The sequence below is a fragment of the Salmo salar genome, chromosome 01, assembly GCF_965601325.2.
Source record: "Salmo salar chromosome 01, fSalSal1, whole genome shotgun sequence".
Taxonomy (NCBI): domain Eukaryota; kingdom Metazoa; phylum Chordata; class Actinopteri; order Salmoniformes; family Salmonidae; genus Salmo; species Salmo salar.
The window spans coordinates 77,442,748-77,466,272 of NC_138291.1; the positions used below are offsets into that span (position 1 = coordinate 77,442,748).

The 23,525-nt window shown below is 41.2% G+C and overlaps 2 protein-coding genes across 2 annotated transcripts; both read left to right on the top strand.

Moving 5' to 3' along the window:
• Positions 1-2,581: 2,581 nt before the first annotated feature.
• On the top strand, positions 2,582-9,075 carry LOC106613558 (peroxiredoxin-like 2A). The gene is made up of 5 exons (XM_014215953.3): positions 2,582-2,747; positions 2,926-3,017; positions 3,194-3,334; positions 3,594-3,761; positions 8,065-9,075. Exons 1-5 carry the CDS (start codon positions 2,603-2,605, stop codon positions 8,170-8,172), a joined length of 654 nt encoding a protein of 217 aa, XP_014071428.1. The 5' UTR covers positions 2,582-2,602; the 3' UTR covers positions 8,173-9,075.
• A 311-nt stretch (positions 9,076-9,386) lies between these two features.
• Positions 9,387-22,816, top strand: selu (selenoprotein U). Its single transcript, NM_001193547.1, is given in 6 exon segments — positions 9,387-9,463; positions 16,755-16,934; positions 20,308-20,399; positions 20,600-20,740; positions 22,242-22,406; positions 22,660-22,816. Coding segments are annotated over 5 exon segments (639 nt in total). The 5' UTR covers positions 9,387-9,463; positions 16,755-16,789; the 3' UTR covers positions 22,756-22,816.
• Positions 22,817-23,525: the final 709 nt, after the last annotated feature.

A 23,525-nucleotide genomic window follows, 5' to 3' on the forward strand; every position in this document is an offset into this window, starting at 1 on the left:
TTGTACCATGCTTTGTGCTGCTACCATGTTGGGCTGCTGCCATGTTGGGTTGCTACCATGCTGTGTTGTCATGTGTAGCTGCCATGCTATGTTGTTGTCTTAGATCTCTCTTTATGTAGTGTTGTGGTGTCTCTCTTGTCGTGATGTGTTTTGTCCTGTATCTTTTTTTTCTTCTCCCAGCCCCTGTCCCCGCAGGAGGCCTTTTGGTAGGCCGTCATTGTAAATAAGAATTTGTTCTTAACTGACTTGCCTAGTTAAATAAAATAAAAATTACAGTTATGACCTAAAGTTTTTTAGGGGGGTGCCTATGTCATACACAACACACAGCACATATAAGGGTGAACCAAATATTTATGGGAATGCCCAGCAACCTCTGGGAACTCCTGTGACTTGACCCCTGACCTCAGACCTTTTTAAAAAGCCTGTAGAGCAGGGGTGTTAAACTCATTCCATGGAGGGCCTAGTGCCTGCAGGTTTTTGGTTTGTCCTTTCAATTAAGCCGTAGACAACCAAGTGAGGGGAGTTCTTTGATAAATGAAAGTCACTAATTAATAATCAAGTACAAGGGAGGAGCGAAAACCCGCAGACACTCGGCCCTCTGTGGAATGAGTTTGAGACGTGCTGTAGAGCCAGTCGCGGAGGTTAAGACCCTTATTAAGCTCCTCCTGTTCCAGCGGTCAGAGGGGGTCAGTACAGCCACAGTACAGTAGAGTAGCAGTATAATCTAATATATATTACTGTAATAGTGGGGTCAATACAGTAGTATTGTCTTATATCATATTAGTACAATAGTAGTTATAGTGGGCCACCTGTGCTGTGCGTAGGATACATACAGTATACAGTACATTTGATGCCTCAATATCGTCACACCCTTTTCAGGAAGAAGATGATTTAATATTCCGAATAAAGGCAGTCCTATTTCTTAAATATTGACCTTCTTGACAACCAGCCATACAGCAATTCAACACCACTATCATGCCAAAAGCATAACAGAGTATAGCCTAATTCCATAGAATAGAATATAGTTAACAGTGTAATTTCAGATCCCTAAATAAAAGCAGTGAAGAATTAACCTGGTCCTAGAGCTGTTTGTGCTGTCTTGTCATTTGGCGTGACAATAACCATAGGAATTGGCAAAACAGCACAAAGAGATTTGGGACCAGGTTAGTGAGGAATGGGATGAGTGAACAAAATGATAGCATCCTGATGGGCATTTAGGCTAATGTTGGCAGTGAAGCAGAAAGCTCCATTCATTTATGGAAATGTTCCAGTAAATGTCCATTACTTTAGACTCTGGGTCCTATTCACTAGGCACGCAGCGTATGTAAACGTGCTGAAATGTGGAGGTACCATCTGGAAACACTGGGAACAGTCAAACACTCATTTTTGTTTTACGTTGCTCAACATTTTAAAACGTTTTGCTTTGCGTGCCCTTATGAATACGACCCTGTAGTACCCCGTAACAGGGGCTCACCATGAGTTGTGTTCCACCACAGTGTGTGTGTGTGTTAGGTCATACTGAACAGGGCTGGTACAGTGATGTGATTGGACTGGGGCTGGTTAAAGGGCTTAGGGGTTGAAAACACACCAGACCAGGGGATTGAATCCTCCTCTCGTTAGTAGCAGGGAGACAGATATTGGTGAGTATTGTTTTTTCACAACTTACTCTATGCTATAGCTTCAACTAAATTTGATAATGTATTTAATGGATATTTGATCAATGGAATATAAATATTTATTGGGTTTTCATTGATGAAGGAGGAAGGCTAGCTTTTGCTGGATACATTTTAGTTGATGTTGAATTTCCTTTATCTAGGCTACAAGTCACATACATATTGGTTAATTAAAGGGGATTTTTTTTGTTTTTACAATAGGTTGATTGTTGAACTTGACTGATTCTCAGCATCTACTGACCTGCATTGTCTTATGTCAGATAGGGCGTCAATTCCACCTGCACTGATCGGTTGAGGGACGAGCGTCGCGTAGGAGTGATGCGATCTGACTTAAGACAATGACTGATCTGTAGATTGCTCAAGAAGTGTGATTTAAGGAATTTCTTTGTTTAGTAGCATATTCTGTTTTTTATTAAACAAGATAACACTCTTGTATGTTGTTTTCCATTCCCGTCTTTGATAATCTCTTTTCAGTGTCACACTGAATGACTGTGCTTCATAGTAACAGGATTTAGCGTTACAATTAATGTCGATCAAAGTCAGCGATATAATAATATACCCCTGCTTTCAGAGCGCTACTGCAGTAAGCTTTGATTATCAGCTCTGAAGGTCTGGGCTGTAGCTGGCATTGCTCACTGCTCAGAAACAACTAACTAATTAGGGCCAAGAATGTTAATGATTGGGTCCAGCAATTACATAACAAAACACCATAACAAAGCAGGGTCCATAGGATGTTTGTAACAGATACACACACGCATGCATGCAAACCTGCACACACACACTGTATTTATTGTGCTTGAGTGGACAATATATTTCAGGGATGAATAGGCTACTTTATTCTATTTTACTCCACGTATTCCTATCCCATTCACATCCTGTCTTGAGCCATATTTTTGCCCCCAGAGTGGTGTGAAGTGTCTGAGTGGGCCATGGTGACTGCTAACCAGGCTCTGAAGGCAGTAGGCCTGTTCATAGCTTATCTACTGAAGTCCATCACAGACCTGTTCCTCACCAAGCCTTTGTGGGCCAGCCTGAAGGTTCTGGAGGACACTGACCTAAGGGCCACCGGAGGAAGTAAGAATAGAGTCCAGAACACTGAATGTTTTATATCCAAATTAATAGGTAAAATAGTTAGTAAACCAGATATGTTTGTTTTAGATTACAGATCTCCTGGCAGCGTTTGACCTTGTATGGGGTCTCGTCATAGATTTGGCGAAGTAGGCTATATTTAACCCTTCTCTGTCTCTTTCAGTTCATGAGACATATAAGGCCAAAGCTCTGTGGGAGAAGACTGGGGCAGTGATCATGGTGGTACGACGCCCTGGATGCTTGTTGTGCAGAGAGGTGAGCGCTGTGGTTGTGGTGTCTCCTCTAGACTAGCTTGTCTATTTTATACTTTCACACTCCTGACAGCAGCCAGACTCGAGTGCTGATGTTTGTCCATGCCTCTCTCTCTCTCTCTCTTTCTCTGTCTGTCTCTCTGTCGCTTTGTCTCTTTGTCTCTCTCTCTTTCTCTCTAGGAGGCCATTGAGCTGTCCTCTCTGAAGCCCCATCTAGAGGAGTTGGGGATCCCTCTCTTAGCTGTGGTCAAAGAGAACATTGGCCATGAGCTGGACGCCTTCAAGACATGTTTTACTGGGGAAGTCTATGTAGACCAGAAGGTCAGTGAATAACTCATGAATTTACTAAGTTAAAAGTAGTTAACATTAACATGAGACGATAAAGTACACAGTTCCTTGTAAAATACATGTTTCCAGCGTTTGTTCAGTCACACTGCACACCTTTGTGCAATATATGATATAACATTTATTTCATCACATCTTTTCAAATATACATCCAACTGTAGATGTCAGCAAAGTACAGTATCCTACCAATGTCACTGTATTCCTCCATCTAATAACCAAACCTGTTTTTCCTCAGAGAGCGTTATACGGTCCTGTGGAGCGTTATATGTTCCTGTCTGCGTTGCTGCGTATCGGGGTGTGGAGAAGCCTGTGGAGGGCCTATAGGAAGGGCTGCACAGGAAATATAATCAAAGGAGAAGGTCTTGTACTGGGGGGAGTGTTCGTCATTGGGCCCGAAGATCAGGTAGGGCTATACTGCTTATACTGGGCACTCTATCCAAGCTATAACAAACAAAAGTGGAGATATAGTTAGAACTGATTAGAAATAGCAAGAATCGATCTGCAAATATGTGACCTATTTCATATGCATTGGATGTTAAAAAGTGCGGTACTAAAATAATTTGCAGCAGGTCTGTATAGTCACGTGAGCATATACAGGTAACTGCTAAAATAAAGGAAACGTCAACATTTTGCGCTGACGGAGATGGCAGCATCGCGACTAGCTCTTAGGAAACTTTGCAGTATTTCATTTTTTCTATGTACTATTTTTTTTACATTATTAGCTCAGGAAATGTTTTGTGTCATTACATATACTGGAACTATTGGATATTAGAGTGGCGGTAACTCCCCAGAACTACCAGCATTACGACCAGGAATAATACTTCCCTGGAGCAGATCCTTTGTTCACTCTCCCCAGAGCAATTAAACTTACTCCAGAGGCCGACCCAAAACATTGCCGGCGTAGGAGAGGCACTCGAGGCGGCCTGCTGGTTCGACTTTGGAGGCGTGCACACCACCCACCACTTCCGAGTATATTACTCACAAATGTTCAGTCTTTGGATAACAAAGTTGATGAGCTTAGAGCAAGGATTTCTTTCCAGAAAGACATCGGTGCCTGTAACATACGTTGTTCCACGGAAACATGTCTCTCTCGGGAGACTCTGTCGGTATCTGAAAAGCCATCAGGATTCTCAATACATCGCGCAGACAGGAATAAATATCTCTCGGGAAGCAGAAGGGTGGAGGGGTGTGTTTCATGATTAACGACTCATGGTGTAATTCTAGAAACATACACAAACTTAAGTCCTTTTGTTCACCCGACCTAGAATACCTCACAATTAAATGCAGACCATATTATCTTCCAAGAGAATTCTCCTCCGTCATCGCCACAGCCATTTACATCCTACCTAAAGCCATTAACCTTGACGGCCCTCAAAGAACTTCACTGGACTTTATGCAAACTGGAAACCACATATGCTGCATTTATTGTATCTGGGATTTGAACAAAGCAAATCTGAGGATTAGGCTGCCAAAGTTCTATCAACATATTGACTGTACTATTTGTGCTGCTAAGACTCTCGACCATTGCTATTCAAACTTCTGCAATGCTTACAAGGCCCTCCCCCGCCCTACTTTCGGCAAATCTGACCACGACTCCATCTTGCTCCTCCCGTCCTATAGGCAGAAACTCAAACAGCAAGGACCCGTTCTTCGAACTATTCAACGCTGGTCTGACCAGTCGGAATCCACGCTTCAGGATTGTTTTGATCACGTGGACTGGGAAATGTTCCGGGTAGCTTGTGAAAATAATCTAGATGTATACACGGATATGGTGACTGAGTTCATAAGGAAGTGTATAGGAGATGTAGTACCCACTGTAACTATTAAAACCTAGCCTAACCAGAAACCGTGGATAGATGGTAGCATTTGCGTGAAACTGAAAGCACAAACCACCACATTTAACCATGGCAAGGTGACTGGTAATATGGCAGAATATAAACAGGTTAGTTATTCACTCCGCAAGGCAATCAAACAAGCTAAACGTCAGTATAGAGATAAAGTGTAGTTGCAATTCAACGGCTCAGACATAAGATGGATGTTTTTTTTAACTAGGCAAGTCAGCTAAGAACAAATTCTTGTTTACAATGACAGCCTAGGAACAGCTGGTTAACTGCCTTGTTCAGGGGCAGAATGACAAATTTTACCTTGTCAGCTCAGGGATTTGATCCACCAACCTGTCAGTTACTGGCCCAAAGCTCTAACCACTAGGCTACCTGCCACCCCAGGTATGTGGCAGGGACTACAGACAATCACGGACTACAAAAGGAAAACCAGCCACATCGCCGAGGCCGACTTCTTGCTTCCGGACAGGCTAAGCATATTCTTCACACACTTTGAGGATAGCACAGTGCCACTGACGCAGCCCGCTACCATGGAGGCTGTCCTTCTCTGTGGCCGACCTGAGTAAAACATTTAAACGTGTTAACCCTCGCAAGGCTGCTGGCCCAGACAACATCCATAGCTGTGTCCTCAGAGCATGCGCAGACCAGCTGGCTGGTGTGTTTACGGGCATATTCAATCTCTCCCTGTCCCAGTCTGCTGTCCCCACATGCTTCAAGATGTGGGGACATGTTCCTGTACCCAAGAAGGAAAAGGTAACTGAACTTAATTGACAATCACCCCGTAGCACTCACCTCTGTCATCATGAAGTGCTTTGAGAGACTAATCAAGGATCATATCACCTCTAGCTTACCTGCCACCCTAGATCCACTTCAATTTTCTTACCGCCCCAATAGATCCACAGACGATGCAATCGCCATCACTCTGCATACTGAATACCTATGTAAAAATGCTGTTTATTGACTATAGCTCAGCATTCAACAACATAGTACCCTCCAGGCTCATCATTAAGCTCGAGGCCCTGGGTCTGAACCCTGCCTTATGCAACTGGGTCTTGGACTTTCTGACGGGCTTGATTACCATCACCTCCACTCCACTGATCCTCAACACTGGGCCCCACAAGGGTGCGTGCTCAGCCCCCGCCTGTCCTCCCTCTTCACCCATGACTGCGTGGCCAAGCACACTTTCAACTCAATCAAAAGTTTGCAGACAACACAACAGTAGTAGGCTTGATTACCAACGATGAAGGGACAGCCTACAGAGAGGTGAGGGCTCTGGCACTGTGGTGCCTGGAAAACAACCTCTCACTCAACGTCAACAAAACAAAGGAGATGATCGTGGACTTCAGGAAACAGCAGAGGGCGCACCCCCCTATCTACATCGACGGGACCGCAGTGGACAAGGTGGAAAGCTTCAAGGTCCTTGGCGTACACATAACTGACAAACTGAAATGGACCACCCACACAGACAGTGTGGTGAAGAAGGCCTCAGGAGGAAGAAGAAATTTGGCTTGTCACCAAAAACCCTCACTAACTTTTACAGATGCACAATTGAAAGCATCCTTTCGGGCTGTATCACCACCTGGTACGGCAACTGCACCGCCCGCAACTGCAAGGCTCTCTAGAGCCATTCCGCTCTGACATCGTTTGTCCATATGTATTTAGTCTTAATTCATTCCTACTTAGATTTGTGTGTATTGGGTATATGTTGTGTAATTTGTAAGATATTACTCGTTAGATATTATTGCACTGTCGGTGTCACGCCTGCCCTCGCTCCCCCTCCCTGGCACTCTAGGGTGCCAGGCAACCCGTCTTTACATGCATCTGGCACCATCACTCATTGGACTCACCTGGACTCCTTCATGTGGTTGATTGCCCCTGTATATCTGTCTGTTCCTCAGTGGTGTTCCCTGTGTCCTCATTAATTGTTGTTATGTGTTCCTGTCCAGACGCTGTTCCTGTTCTGTTAATGTCCGTCAGTTATTAAACCTTCACTCCCTGTACCTGCTTCTCATCTCCTGCGTCAATCCTTTCAGTCGGAACTAGAAGCACAAGCATTTCGCTACACCCGCAATAACATCTGCTAAGTACGTGTATGTGACTGATAAAATTTGATTTGATTTGAAGTGTCTTAATAGGGCTTTGGGCCACCATGAGCCGCCAGAACATCTTCAATGCACCTTGGCATAGATTCTACAAGTGGTCTGTAGCTCTATTGGAGGGATGCGGCACCATTCTTCACACCATTCTTCACACGAGAAATGCAATAATTTGGTGTTTTGTTGGTGGTGGAAAACGCTGTCGCAGGCACCGCTCCAGAAATTCCCATAAGTGTTTAATTGAGTTGAGATCTGGTGACTGACACACACACACACACACACACACACACACACACACACACACACACACACACACACACACACACACACACACACACACACACACACACACACACACACACACACACACACACACACACACACACACACACTTTAAACCTCCTATGCTCTCCTCCCTCTTTCAAAGTCACTGAGATTCTTCTTCTAGCCATGGTAGACAAAATAACAGGCAACTGGGCATTTTTATACATGACCCTAAGCATGATGGGATGATGAATGCTTAATTAACTCAGGAATCACACCTGTGTGGAAGCACCTGCTTTCAATATACTTTGTATCCTTCATTTATCTCAAATTAGGATTCAGGTCTAGCGCAAGTATGTATCAGTGGGTGTGCTTTTATTCTGCTATCATTTACGCATGGTGTGCTCTTCATAACTTATTCCTGCTTAAACAATGACCACTTGCTGTACTTCCACAGATACCAGTTTTGAGACCCATGTCTGTTGTCCTTCTCTTCCCCATGCAGGGAATTCTGCTTGAGCACCGTGAGAAGGAGTTTGGGGATAAAGTCAACCTGCTGGCTGTACTCAGATCAGCCAGGAAAATTCAAGATTGCTTGGCTACTGCGAAATAGTTTACACAAACAGTCCCCATACAGTCTTTTTAATTGTATTTTTAAATCATCACTGTATGTATAATACATCACTGTGTGTTTATTTCATGAAAATAACTCATTTATTGTCCTTTTGCCATTGAAATACTCAGTCTGATCATGTGGGCATGTCGATACAAATTTAAATATATTTACATACACTGCCCTAATTTGCCAGATAGGATCGTCTGGACTATAGAGCCTACCTAACTTTTAACGTGGAGTGATTCCAATTTTCCACTTAATTTGTATTTAGTGACACATTTCCCCCCCTATTTAGTGACATGTTCACCCCCTGGTTTAAAAGCACATGCATGAATGGTTCTTTATCCATTTAACATGGTAGTTTTGGTTCTTTTATGCAGGAATGACTTTCCACTCACATGTGTTAGCCTCTCATTGTCTATGAGTATGCACTTTTGTGTAAAATGTATAATCTATAGTGAATGTATTTGTGCTACTTCACAGTATGTCTGTCAGTCTCTGTGCATAGAATTTTTACTTTAAATTGTACTTTTTTCTGGCATCCATAATCCTGTAGGTGATTTATACATAATTGAAATTGACCCAGCAGACCCACCCCCAAAACCAGCAGAACCTTTCCCGTTTTCATTGTGCTGAACCTGTCCTGATCTCATCCCTGGAAATGTCCTGTCAACAGTGCTGTGTTGTCCTGTGTACTGGTCTCACTACTGTCCGGTTGTTGTCATGGGACTGTGTGGGTGTTAATGAAGGTCTGTGTCTAAACTCTGAATGATGAGAGCTCAGGGCTGATGCTTACACACGCAGTCACACTGCTCAATGGACAAAGATAAGGCTCGCTACCAGGAAAATGCATGAACTGTTACAAAGCATTTGAGAATAATAAAGTATATATTTATTAAACCTTTTACTGTTGTTTGTGGGTTTTATGCCTACCGGCACTGCAAGTTGTTTACTAAATGGTTGTGTCATGGTTTTAAGACATACAAATAAACAAAATGTTCCACCTAATAAAATGGTTGTCTTTATTTTATATTTTTTGACCTACACATATCTTTATATATTATATATCTTAATTTTTTATTCGGTTTTACCTAGGTCAATCTGTTTTTACTGTTAAAAAATAAGGTTGATTAGTTGATTTATACCAATAGTCCATGTTATCTTGTGCGATTAGTTTTCCCTGCAATGACTAATCCATGTATCTGTTTCGACTGATGCGCCTACCGCAAATTGTGATAATTTGAACTGAGACGTTTCTACTGCACTCTTCTCCGTCAACGCAATATTTGTGAGTATCATACCTTTTTACATACATTATAAAAAATATTGTTAAACATGTTGTTGCGAGCATTCAGCCCCATAGTATTTAAATTAGCAAGCTAACTTGCAAATGTCATCATGCAGCCAAAATCTAGCTTGCTAGTTTAGCTAACTCAGATAGCCAGCTAGTAGTAAGATGGCCACATGTGAAGTCAACAAACAACAGTGTCATTGCTATTACTGACTTCTAACGTTACTTGGCCTATTTAATGCATAAATCAAAGAATAGCATACTGTAATTTAGTTAGCTAGTAAAGCTCACTTTATAATACTACTTTCCACTCAACATGATTGTCTGTAGTGCATCCTCAAGGTTGCTTTATCATTATAAATAGGCTAGCTAACGTTAGCTAACTATGCCAAATTGCATGGTATGAGTTGAGCTCTGCAAAATTGTCTTGATAGGGTTTGCATGAAAAGCCTAATAAAAAAATGCCACTCCGTTTGAAATAAGCTGTAAGACAAGAAGGTACAGAATTCAGTCAATATTTAGATCTGTAACTAGCAAACTTGACATTTCATCTTTGTCATGCTAGCAATAGGCCCTATGTCCTCATTTTCATTGTCAATAACAATCCGTTTCTCCACTCAGTCACTGTAAGCTTAACTACTGATTTATACAATGTAAACATTCCTTTTCACTGTCTATCTACATGGTATACAAGGAATCCACTCAAGTCCAGTTCATGACAGCTGTCAGGTAATCTTTATTGGCTGCTGTTATCATTAGGGTTTAGTCCTTTGTCCTCTCTGAGAAGTTAAAGTCACATTGCAGTAGTTAAGACTGTCAAGTCGCAATGAAGTGCAGAACAGAGTACCTATCTGGGATTGAATGAGCTGAAGTTGAGGGGCATTTCTCGAGTGAGTGCAAACCTTAAGTGGGTGATTGATATATGAATCGATGTTTGAAAATGAAATGAGTTTAAAAATAATGACCGTACTTGAAGGTTTTGTGTAGTCTGGTTTCATATACTAATAACTATGCTCAATTGACTATACTGATGATTTATTGTTGTGTAGCCTACTGCTTGTAACATTGTATGTTATGGCCCATCTTGCTTATACAAGGGGAAAGGGGATTAGCCATGTTAGCTGTGGTCTGAGGCATTAGTGTGTGTGTGTGTGTGTGTGTGTGTGTGTGTGTGTTGAAGTGTGTGCGTCACGCATAACTGTATAACCACATACTGTGACTAGTACAGTACAGTTTGATAGTCTACTTAAGATAAAAAGTAACAAACTGAGCAGCTCACATGGTTTGTTTACTTATCCTGCATAAGTCATGTATCAGTTTAATTTTGAGGAAATGGAAAGTAGACGAGCAGGTTTGCTGTCATTCATTTGACAACGCCTAATGAAATTTGAGCTGCCATAACACTGTGGTTTGATGTGGCCTATAGCCACAGTTCTAGGATCAGTTTACCCTCCATTAATCATTGCAACACTGAGCTTAGATCAGCATCTAGGAGCAACTGAAATATGCTCAGTTAGGACTAGAGGTCGACCGATTATGATTTTTCAACACCAATACCGATTATTGGAGGACCAAAAAAAGCTGATACCTATTAATCGGATGATTTAAAAAAAAAAAAAATAATAATAATAATTATATATATATATATATATATATATATATATATATATATATATATATATATATATATATATATATATATATATATATATATATATATATATATATATATATATATATATATATATATATATATATATTTGTTTATTTAAAAAAAAAAAATGTCTGTTTTATTTTTTTTATTATTATTTTTTTTTATATATATACACTGCTCAAAAAAATAAAGGGAACACTTAAACAACACAATGTAACTCCAAGTCAATCACACTTCTGTGAAATCAAACTGTCCACTTAGGAAGCAACACTGATTGACAATACATTTCACATGCTGTTGTGCAAATGGAATGGACAACAGGTGGAAATTATAGGCAATTAGCAAGACACCCCCAATAAAGGAGTGGTTCTGCAGGTGGTGACCACAGACCACTTCTCAGTTCCTATGCTTCCTGGCTGATGTTTTGATTGCTGGCGGTGCTTTCACTCTAGTGGTAGCATGAGACGGAGTCTACAACCCGCACAAGTGGCTCAGGTAGTGCAGCTCATCCAGGATGGCACATCAATGCGAGCTGTGGCAAGAAGGTTTGCTGTGTCTGTCAGCGTAATGTCCAGAGCATGGAGGCGCTACCAGGAGACAGGCCAGTACATCAAGAGACGTGGAGGAGGCCGTAGGAGGGCAACAACCCAGCAGCAGGACCGCTACCTCCGCCTTTGTGCAAGGAGGAGCACTGCCAGAGCCCTGCAAAATGACCTCCAGCAGGCCACAAATGTGCGTGTCTACTCAAACGGTCAGAAACAGACTCCATGAAGGTGGTATGAGGGCCCGACGTCCACAGGTGGGGGTTGTGCTTACAGCCCAACACCGTGCAGGACGTTTGGCATTTGCCAGAGAACACCAAGATTGGCAAATTCGCCACTGGCGCCCTGTGCTCTTCACAGATGAAAGCAGGTTCACACTGAGCACATGTGACAGAGTCTGGAGACGCCGTGGAGAACGTTCTGCTGCCTGCAACATCCTCCAGCATGACCGGTTTGGCGGTGGGTCAGTCATGGTGTGGGGTGGCATTTCTTTGGGGGGCCGCACAGCCCTCCATGTGCTCGCCAGAGGTAGCCTGACTGCCATTAGGTACCGAGATGAGATCCTCAGACCCCTTGTGAGACCATATGCTGGTGCGGTTGGCCCTGGGTTTCTCCTAATGCAAGACAATGCTAGACCTCATGTGGCTGGAGTGTGTCAGCAGTTCCTGCAAGAGGAAGGCATTGATGCTATGGACTGGCCCGCCCGTTCCCCAGACCTGAATCCAATTGAGCACATCTGGGACATCATGTCTCACTCCATCCACCAACGCCACGTTGCACCACAGACTGTCCAGGAGCATGCCCAGGTGTTGTAGGGAGGTCATACAGGCACGTGGAGGCCACACACACTACTGAGCCTAATTTTGACTTGTTTTAACCTCTCTAGGGTCGGCGGGATGAAATCGTCCTACCTACGTAACAGCCAGTGGAATCCTGTGGCGCGTTATTCAAATACCTTAGAAATGCTATTACTTCAATTTCTCAAACATATGACTATTTTACACCATTTTAAAGACAAGACTCTCGTTAATCTAACCAAACTGTCCGATTTCAAAAAGGCTTTACAACGAAAGCAAAACATTAGATTATGTCAGCAGAGTACCCAGCCAGAAATAATCAGACTACCCATTTTTCAAGCTAGCATATAATGTCACATAAACCCAGAAGACAGCTAAATGCAGCACTAACCTTTGATGATCTTCATCAGATGACAACCCTAGGACATTATGTTATACAATACATGCATGTTTTCTTCAATCAAGTTCATATTTATATCAAAAACCAGCTTTTTACATTAGCATGTGACGTTCAGAACTAGCATATCCGGTGAATTTACAAAAAATTTACTAAATTACTCACGATAAACGTTCACAAAAAGCATAACAATTATTTTAAGAATTATAGATACAGACCTCCTCTATGCACTCGATATGGCCGATTTTAAAATAGCTTTTCGGTGAAAGCACATTTTGCAATATTCTCGTGCACGCGCCTAAGCTCATTGTCCTCTGATCGGCCACTTGCCAAAAGCGCAAATGTGTTTCAGCCTGGGGCTGCCTCGATATCATTCAGCTTTTTCCCGGGCTCTGAGAGCCTATGGGAGCCGTAGGAAGTGTCACGTTACAGCAAAGATCCTCAGTCTTCAATAAACAGAGAGAAGAAGCTCAAGGAATGGTCAGAGAGGGCACTTCCTGTAAGGAATCTTCTCAGGTTTTTGCCTGCCATATGAGTTCTGTTATACTCACAGACACCATTCAAACAGTTTTAGAAACTTTAGGGTGTTTTCTATCCAAAGCCAATAATTATATGCATATTCTAGTTTCTGGGCAGTAGTAATAACCAGATTAAATCGGGTACGTTTTTTATCCGGCCGTGTCAATACTGCCCCCTAGCCCCAACAGGTTAAGGACATTGCATCAAAGTTGGATCAGCCTGTAGTGTGGTTTTCCACTTTAATTTTGAGTGTGACTCCAAATCCAGACCTCCATGGGTTGATAAATTGGATTTCCATTGATTATTTTTGTGTGATTTTGTTGTCAGCACATTCAACTATGTAAAGAAAAAAGTATTTAATAAGATTATTTCCTTCATTCAGATCTAGGATGTTATTTTAGTGTTCCCTTTATTTTTTTGAGCAGTGTATATATTTGTAATAATGACAATTACAACAATACTGAATGAACAATGAACACTTTTTTATTTTAACTTAATATAATACATAAATAAAATCAATTTCGTCTCAAATAAATAATGAAATATGTTCAATTTTGTTTTTATAATGCAAAAACACCAGTGTTGGAGAAGAAAGTAAAAGTGCAATATGTGCCATGTAAAAAAGCTAACGTTTAACTTCCTTGCTCAGAACATGAGAACATATGAAAGCTGGTGGTTCCTTTTAACATGAGTCTTCAATATTCCCAGTTAAGAAGTTTTAGGTTGTAGTTATAGGAATTATGACGCGTCGACTATTTCTCTCTATACCATTTGTATTTCATATACCTTTGCCTATTGGATGTTTTTATAGGCACTTTAGTATTGCCAGCCTAATCTCAGGAGTTGATAGGCTTGAAGTCATAAACAGCACTGTGCCTCAAGCATTGCTAAGAGTCGCTGGCAAACGCTGTAAAGTGCTGTTTGAATGAATGCTTACGAGCCTGCTGCCTACCACCGCTCAGTCAGACTGCTCTATCAAATATCAAATCATAGACTTAATTATAATAAACACACAGAAATACAAGCTTTTGGTCTTTTAATATGGTAAAATCAAGAAACTATCATTTTGAAAACACGTTTATTCTTTCAGTGAAGTACGGAACCGTTACGTATTTTATCTAACGGGTGGCATCCCTAAGTCTAAATATTCCTGTTACATTGTACAACCTTCAATGTTATGTCATAATTATGTAAAATTCTGGCAAATTAATTATGGTCTTTGTTAGGAAGAAATGGTCAACACACAGTTCACAACGAGCCAGGCGGCCCAAACTGCTGCATATACCCTGACTCTGCTTGCACTGAATGCAAGAGAAGTGACACAATTTCCCTAGTTAATATTGCCTGCTAACATGCATTTATTTTAACTAAATATGCAGGTTAAAAAAAATACACTTCTGTGTATTGATTTTAAGAAAGGCATTGATGTTTATGGTTAGGTACATTTGTGCAACGATTGTGCTTTTTTCTCGAATGCGCTTTTGTTAAATCATCACCTGTTTGGTGAAGTTGAAGAAGACTGTGATTCGATGGCAAATTTTAACAGGCACCGCTTTGATTATATGCAACGCAGGACAAGCTAGTTAACCTAGTAATATCAACCATGTGTAGTTAACTAGTGATTATGTGAAGATTAAATATTTTTTATAATATAAGTTTAATGCTAGCTAGCAACTTACCTTGGCTCCTTGCAGCCACAAGGTCCTTTTGATGCTGCACTCACGTAACAGGCGGTCAGCCTGTCACGCAGTCTCCACATGTATTGCAATTTAATCGGCGTTCAAAAAGGCCGATTACAGATTGTTATGAAAACTTGAAATCGGCCATAATTAATCAGCCGACCTCTAGTTAGGACACACCTTCAACTTCACAGTAATTGATATCGCTTGCCTCACCCAGACAACACTGACGAGAGTGAGAGTTTTACACACACAATGAAACAACTTTTTCCTTTTTTTGTCAACAATACACATTTAAACTACATGTCCCCAGACTGTCTCTGAAAAGAGAATAAAGACGTCTTTAGCCTACTGTTGGAACCTCAGTCACTGCTTCCTAACAGTCATTGGTATGTGCACCCCATGCCATCTTTCAAACGCAAATAATTTGACGCTCACGGTAAAGGCTTCTGTTTTTTAGTTGTCTTTACAGAGAATGGCTGAGGGTGAGTTGTATTAGTCAGAGAGTGTGTGTGAGCTCTGGTAGGCTGTGTTTTTACATAGTCACAATGGCCAAATGTTTAGGCCCTAAGCTACAGCCCCAAGTGCCAAGGGCTATCTCAGACTCTGCACTGCCTCTGGGGGGGGGGGGGGGGGGTCGTCATCATCACTCACAACAGCCAGCCCTCTACCACCCCTACAGCCAGACTCCTCTCTCTGAGAATCCACACTGCTGCCTTTTACCTCAGCACAGACTCATCCAGCCCTGACACTAACAAGCCCAAATCAGGCAAGGAGCATTACATTATATCTCTCTAGAGACACATAATGTAAACATCCCTTGACTTGTCTCCCAGTTATTATTACGGCCTAGATCAGTGACCCTTTTTCTACATTGTAGAATAATAGTGAAAACATAAACTATGAACAGTCTTGAAGGCAAGGGTGGCCATTTTAATTTTTTTAACACCTTTTTTGGTTACAACATGATTCCATATGTGTTATTTCATAGTTTCGATGTCGTCACTATTATTCTACAATGTAGAAAATACTAAAAAGAACAAAAAATCCTTGAATGAGGGTTTTGACTGGTACTGTAAATTAGGAGGATCTTCACAGGGTAGTGAAAGGTGATTAGCTTGATGCTTCTTTCCAACAAATATTGAGTCTTATTCTGGTGACATGATGATCAATGTTTTTGTTTGTCAAAATGGAAGCCAAGCAATCTCGCTCTTTTGTCCCTAATAATTTCATCGTTTAAGTAGCCTAGTTGTTGGCTAAAGCGCATGTGGAAAGACCAGAGTGGGCACATTCACTATACAACACAATTTTTTTTACTTGTATTTTTTATTCAGTATATGGGAATTTAACAGCAAAAGTTATTTTTATGTGCACTATGTCATCACACACAGCTTTTTATCCGCAACAAGTCAATTTGATGGAAACAGATTTCTGGTGAGAAAATGCACATTTAGTTTTTATGCAGATTTTCGAGTATTTGCATGAAAATCTGTCGCTTACTGGATGGAAACCTAGTTACTAACGGTAAAGTCCCATGAACTGACTAAACGAGAAATCGTAAGTGTGGCCAACCAGAGTGTGGCCCCCTCACTTCTCTAGGTCTGATTCCTCTCAGTTGCTTCTTTCCTAAGAACAATATATTTTGTAAATCGACTCTGATAATCATGTTTGTCTATGTCTTCTCCTGTCTTTGTCTGCAGTGTTGTCCTCTGTCTTCGAGGTGGAACTGTTTGAGATGGGGATTTGGTCTCTGGGTCTGGGGGCCTTAGGAGCAGCCATCGCAGGGATCTTCCTGGCTAATACTGACCTGTGTCTGACCAAGGCTACCCAGGCCTCGTTGGAATACCTGGAGGACGCAGACCTCCACTCCACTGGAGACGGTACGAGGGCCCAGGTTCTCCTATTCTACCACCACATAGAAGCATTGCACAGGCCATGAATTTAGACCAACGACATGACAAACAATTTAAACCGTTTTCCAAACCTTAACCCTTGATGGTCAGTCAAAGTTACTTTGTCTCAGGAAAGGTGACGTCACGGTGCAAGGCTAAAACCAGCTTCCTTCCTCGACATCGGCAGAGCTAGTCATTTACATTGATGAATTCATAAAAATATATATATATTTCAGTCCATATGTTCACAAACAATTTAAACTTGCATCCCAAGTGAAAGCCTCAATCTTTGTATTATCCTATATAGGTTATTGTAATGTGGGTAAGACGTGCTGTACTGTCCACAAGCTAAATCCTCGCCCATACATGGTAGGCTATATAACTCCCGCAAAACGCTTTGAGAACCCCCAGTGAAAAGCAGTCTTTAAATGCAGACCATTATGAGCTAGCCTATCCTATGCAATTTTCCCTCCGCATGTAATAAGGGCTTAATGTAAAGAGGGAACATGATGTAAAACTGTTACGCTCTCCTTACTAAGTACATTTATCCATAGTTTAACCCAGTCTTTATACAGTACCTTAAGAAAGCATTCACACCCCATAACTTTTTCCACATTTTGTTGTGTTACAGCTAGAGTTTAAGATATTTCCTTGTCACTGGCCTACACACAATACCCCATAATATGAGTGGAATAATGTTTTTTTAAATGTTTACAAATGATTGAAAAATGAAAAGCTGAAATTTCTTGAGTCAATAAGTATTCAACTTTGTAGTTATTCCATAATATTAACAGAATTACAGAATTAAAATAGTCCAAAACATGTGTCGTTTTGCAGCAAGGCACTAAAGTAAACTACAAAACATGTGGCAAAGCAATACACTTTTTGTCCTGAATGAAAAGTGTTATATTTGGGGCAAGTCCAAATCAACACATTACTGAGTACCACTCTCCATATTTTCAAGCATAGTGGTGGCTGCATCATGTTACGGATATGCTTGTAATCAGCAGAATGGAGCTAACAGAATGGAGCTAAGCACAGGAAAAATCCTAGAGGAAAACCTGATTCAGTCTGCTTTCCACTAGACACTGGGAGATGAATTCACTTTTCAGCAGGACAATAACCTAAAACACAAGGCCAAATCTACACTGGTGTTGCTTACCAAGAAGAGAGTGAATGTTCCTGAATGGCTGAGTTACAGTTTTGACAAATCTAGTTGAAAATCTATGGCAAGACCTGAAAATGTTTGTCTAGCAATGATAAACAACCAACTTGACAGAACTTGATGAATTTAGAAAATAATAATGGGCAAATGTTGCACAATTCAGGGGTGGAAAATGTACCCAGAAATACTCTGTAATCGCTGCCAAAGGTGACTCTAACATGTATTGACGCAGGGGGTTGAACTCTTATCTAATCCAGATATTAGTGATGTATTTTTCAAAGTTTTTTTTTTAAATGTTATAATTTTTCTTCCACTTTGACATTACAGAATATTTTGTGTAGATCGTTAACAAAAAATGACAAATCAATTTTAATCAATACTTTAACACAACAAATGTTGAAAAAGTCAGAGGGTTGTGAATAATTTCTGATGACACTGTACATGTAACACTGCAGGCTTGGAGTTCTTCTTGGTTATGTAGTCAGGGAAAACTCTGGGCCATACGTTAGGGCCCAGAGGTATTTAATGTACAGTTGAAATCGGAAGTTTACATACACTTTAGCCAATACGTTTAAACTCAGTTTTTCACAATTCCTGACATTTAATCCTAGTAACAATTCCCTGTCTTAGGTCAGTTAGGATCACCACTTTATTTTAAGAATGTGAAATGTCAGAATAATAGTAGAGAGAATTATTTATTTCAGGTTTTATTTCTTTCATCACATTCACAGTGGGTCAGAAGTTTACATACACTCAATTAGTATTTGGTAGCATTGCCTTTAAATTGTTTAACTTGGGTCAAACGTTTCGGGTAGCCTTCCACAAGCTTCCCACAATAAGTTGGGTGAATTTTGGCCCATTCCTCCTGACAGAGCTAGTGTAACTGAGTCAGGTTTGTAGCCTCTTGCTCGCACATGCTTTTTCAGTTCTGCCCACAAATGTTCATTGGGATTGAGGTCAGGGCTTTGTGATGGCCACTCCAATACCTTGACTTTGTTGTCCTTAATAAGCCATTTTGCCACAACTTTGGAAGTATGCTTGGGGTCATTGTCCATTTGGAAGACCCATTTGCGACCAAGCTTTAACTTCCTGACTGATGTCTTGAGATGTGGCTTCAAAATATCCACAGAATTTCCCTCCTCATGATGCCATCTATTTTGTGAAGTGCACCAGTCCCTCCTGCAGAAAGGCACCCCCACAACATGATGCTGCCACCCCCGTGCTTCACATTTGGGATGGTGTTCTTCAGCTTGCAAGCCTTCCCCTTTTTCCTCCAAACATAACGATGGTCATTATGGCCAAACAGTTCTATTTTTGTTTCATCAGACCAGAGGACATTTCTCCAAAAAATACAATCTTTGTCCCCATGTGCAGTTGCAAACCGTAGTCTGGCTTTTTTATGGCGGTTTTGGAGCAGTGGCTTCTTCCTTGCTGAGCGGCCTTTCAGGTTATGACGATATAGGACTCGTTTTACTGTGGATATAGATACTTTTGTACCTGTTTCCTCCAGCATCTTCACAAGGTCCTTTGCTGTTGTTCTGGGATTGATTTGCACTATTCGCACCAAAGTACGTTAATCCCTAGGAGACAGAACGCGTCTCCTTCCTGAGAGGTATGACGGCTGCGTGGTCCCATGGTGTTTATACTTGCGTACTATTGTTTGTACAGATGAACGTGGTACCTTCAGGCGTTTGGAAATAGCTCCCAAGGATGAACCAGACTTGTGGAGGTCAAACATTTTTTTCTGAGGTCTTGGCTGATTTCTTTAGATTTTCCCATGATGTCAAGCAAAGAGGCACTGAGTTTGAAGGTAGGCCTTGAAATACATCCACAGGTACATCTCCAATTGACTCAAATTATGTCATTTAGCTTTTCAGAAGCTTCTAAAGCCATGACATCATTTTCTGGAATTTTCTAAGCTGTTTAAAGGCACAGTCAACTTAGTGTATGTAAACTTCTGACCCACTGGAATGTGATACAGTGAAATAATTTGTCTGTAAACAATTGTTGGAAAAATGACTTGTGTCATGCACAAAGTAGATGTCCTAACCGACTTGGCAAAACTATAGTTTGTTAAGAAGAAATTTGTGGAGTGGTTGAAAAACGAGTTTTAATGACTCCAACCTAAGTGTATGTAAACTTCCGACTTCAACTGTATGTGCTCTGTCTAATGTATGTACTGTGTGTGTGCTGTAGATGAGAAGACCATGAAGGCCAAAACTCTGTGGGAGAAGACAGGAGCAGTAGTCATGGCTGTACGACGGCCCGGATGATTTTTGTGCAGAGAGGTGAAGTAGTGATGATACTGATACTTTACAGTGTAGTCAGCTTTTTTAATTATTTCGGAGATGGTCTTAATTCAAATCTGTATTCCACACCATATGTTATGTAGATTCCACTGTATGCATTAGGATACATCTGCAGGCCTAAATTCCAAGTAAACAAGGCCCCATCCTCTTATTTCGAATTGTACTAATTGTGTGTGTAGGAGGCCTCTGAGCTGTCCTCTCTGAAAACCCAGCTTGAGGAGCTTGGTGTCCCTCTGGTTGCCGTGGTGAAGGAGAACATCGGCACAGAGATCCAGGACTTCCGACCGTACTTTGCTGGGGACATCTATGTAGACGTGAAGGTGAGACTGACCTGACGCTCTATGGGTGCATCTCAATAGTTTAACAAACGCTTCCTCTCCTCCTTTCCTTCATCTGCACTGGCCTGAAAGAACTGTGAACATGTTTGAATAGATCACTACATAGGCCTGCCATGAAGGAGAGGTACTGAACCATTTGTAGATCAGGGTATGTGAGCGGAGCGAGGAAGCGAGGTTCCTAAAGGCTGGAGCTTCAAGCCTTCTTGCCTGCTCCAATTTCGTTCCAGTAGCACTCACTTCACGAGCTCAGGGCATGCCCTGCCCAGCATGCATTTGTAGTCTACTTGTGTGCAGCCCCTTGGTTTAGCTACTGTCATGGCATTTGCTAAATATTTTCAGAAAGAAACTGATTTACAAAAATGAGGATCAAGGGCAAGTGCAGTGATTTAGTGTCCTAAAAATCATTGTGGAATCTGAAAAGACACGTGTCCCGAAAGCATGATGGTATACTTACTATGTGCACATGCTAAAAGAAAGGAACGAGTTGGGTAGATAACGAAGTGTGTCATTGTAGCATAGTATTTATAAACTAAAAATCATATCTCAAACATTTTATTCAATGTTTGTTCTATTATCTATACAATTGGCTATAATTGATTTTTGGAATATTCTCCCATTCAAGGAGCTTTCTGTTTTGAATGGGTTATTTTGCCTAAAAACCTTTTTTAGGCCTACCTATAGAAAAATGGAAAAACAAGTCTGCATCTTTGTCCAGCCTGGCAAGGGTGGCCAAAAGAGTGTCTAGCATCCCCAGTGGCTCGTCAAGTGTAGAGAGGATATTCTCCGCTGCCGGCCGGCTCTCCAGGCACCATCGCATGAGCCTCTGCCACAGACGGGCCAAACTCATGTTTCTAAAAATGAATTCAAAGGCGCTAAGTCATTTTTTATGTTAAATTTATATTTAATTCCAAGTAAGTCACAGCCTATATGCGCAATTTAGACTATAATGATTGAATACAATAGTATATGTTTATATGCTGAGCGCTTTATGTCCCTATCAGACTTTTGTGTCAGAAGGTTATAGCCTTGAAATAATAAAGCTTAAATAATTTATTTTCGTTCCATCTTAGGCTGCCTGTCTGGCTCCTCACCTATTTAGTGTTTATATGATGTTTAATATGACATGTAGCCTATTTGAAATGTGCGCTTCATACATTCACCTTTTCATGTTTATTCAAATACATTTCTTTCAGATCCATATGGTTTGGTTTCAATACTTCAAAACCAAATATTAGGTCCAGGTAGTCACAAAAATATATGGGTGTTGGTTAAATTGTGATTTTTAATGATTGGAGCGGCTTTAAAAAAATAAATATTTGTGAGTGCGGAGCGGCAGTTGGAAAGGACAAGGAGCGGAATTTGCAACCGCTCAACTTCGCTCACATGCTCTGGTGTAGATATAATATGCCCATGGTCTGTGCCTGACTTTGTTTTGAGTTTTATTTTCTCCAAGGATTGATTGATTTGCTCGTGTCCGTTGCAGCATCGCTTCTACGGCCCACTACAGAGGAAGATGGGGGGGCTGGGCTTCATCCGTCAGGGGGTGTGGCAGAACTTGATGCGGGCCTGGAAGGCCGGTTACCAGGGCAACATGCTGGGGGAGGGCTTTGTCCTGGGAGGCGTGTTTGTCATCGGAGCGGGGAATCAGGTACCACACCACACACAGGGCTGTGCATCTGGGCTCAGCCACAGCTGGGAATCATTGATTGGAGCTGTTAGACTCAAACTGCCAACACATACCGGGCACAACCACTTTATCTGTTATCAACTCCTTAGTAATCAGGACAATATGGATACAAACATGATTTAATGAAAACGAATGGACAGAAAGCAGCATTGTTGTGAGCTTGTTTGGTATTATGTATGTCCCTTTTTAAATTAATGTTGTCTTTTTTCCTCAGGGTATTCTTTTGGAGCACAGGGAGAAGGAGTTTGGCAACAAAGTGGAGAATGAAGATGTTTTAGAGGCTGTGAAGAGAATTGTGCCAGTGCAATAGATTGAGTTTTTGTTAGTAGCATTAGATCAACACTGATAGAGGCCTCAGACACAACAACTTTATTTCTTGTATTTGACTTCTCAATTCCCTTCAAAACTGAACCTTATGCAAACAACAATACAAGTGTTCTTGAGTTTTGTATGATTACAAAACATTTGATCTAGAAAAGGGCATTTTCTGTATCTGTCATCCTCATGCACTAACATTTGAGTTCTCAGATTGCTAGCTCCACCTATCATAGGACATCATATGAAAGGTGTCACTTCCTCAATAAAAATGTGAATGTTCTAGTATGCTCAGGTGAATAATCTTCACTGCTCATTAGCTCCTACGCCCTTAACTTCCTGCACTCATTAGCCCATTGGAAAATGAATGTGAGGCTTCTCTTTTCTCTAGATGTGAAAACTCCCAAATTGTACAAACTAGATGTGTTCTATAGCCTAAAGGCCTTGGTCAGGTCATTATTGTAAAAGAGAATGTGTTCTCATGTCTTACCTGGTTAAATAAAGACATTCTCAGTCAGGGACCTTACAGCATGCACTAAACTGTGAGAAGACTTGTACATTACTCATCCTTTGGGAAAGAGAAGTAGATCTACAACGATGTGTTTCATGCTTTTTATTGATGTCGGAGTCGAACTCAACTTGAGGAATTCATGGTTCTCTATGCCAGTGTTTCCCAACCCTGGTCCTCGAGAACCCCCAACAGTAATAATTTGTATTGTAACCCTGGACAAGCACACCTGATTCAACTTGTCAACTAATCATCAA

What these genes read in the sequence shown, in the direction of transcription:
- LOC106613558 (XM_014215953.3), top strand. Translation starts at nt 2,603, where the DNA reads ATGGTGACTGCTAACCAGGCTCTGAAGGCAGTAGGCCTGTTCATAGCT. An exon ending in CCTAAGGGCCACCGGAGGAA is followed by an intron (nt 2,748 to 2,925) that starts GTAAGAATAGAG and finishes TGTCTCTTTCAG; the next exon opens with TTCATGAGACATATAAGGCC. An exon ending in AAGTCTATGTAGACCAGAAG is followed by an intron (nt 3,335 to 3,593) that starts GTCAGTGAATAA and finishes GTTTTTCCTCAG; the next exon opens with AGAGCGTTATACGGTCCTGT.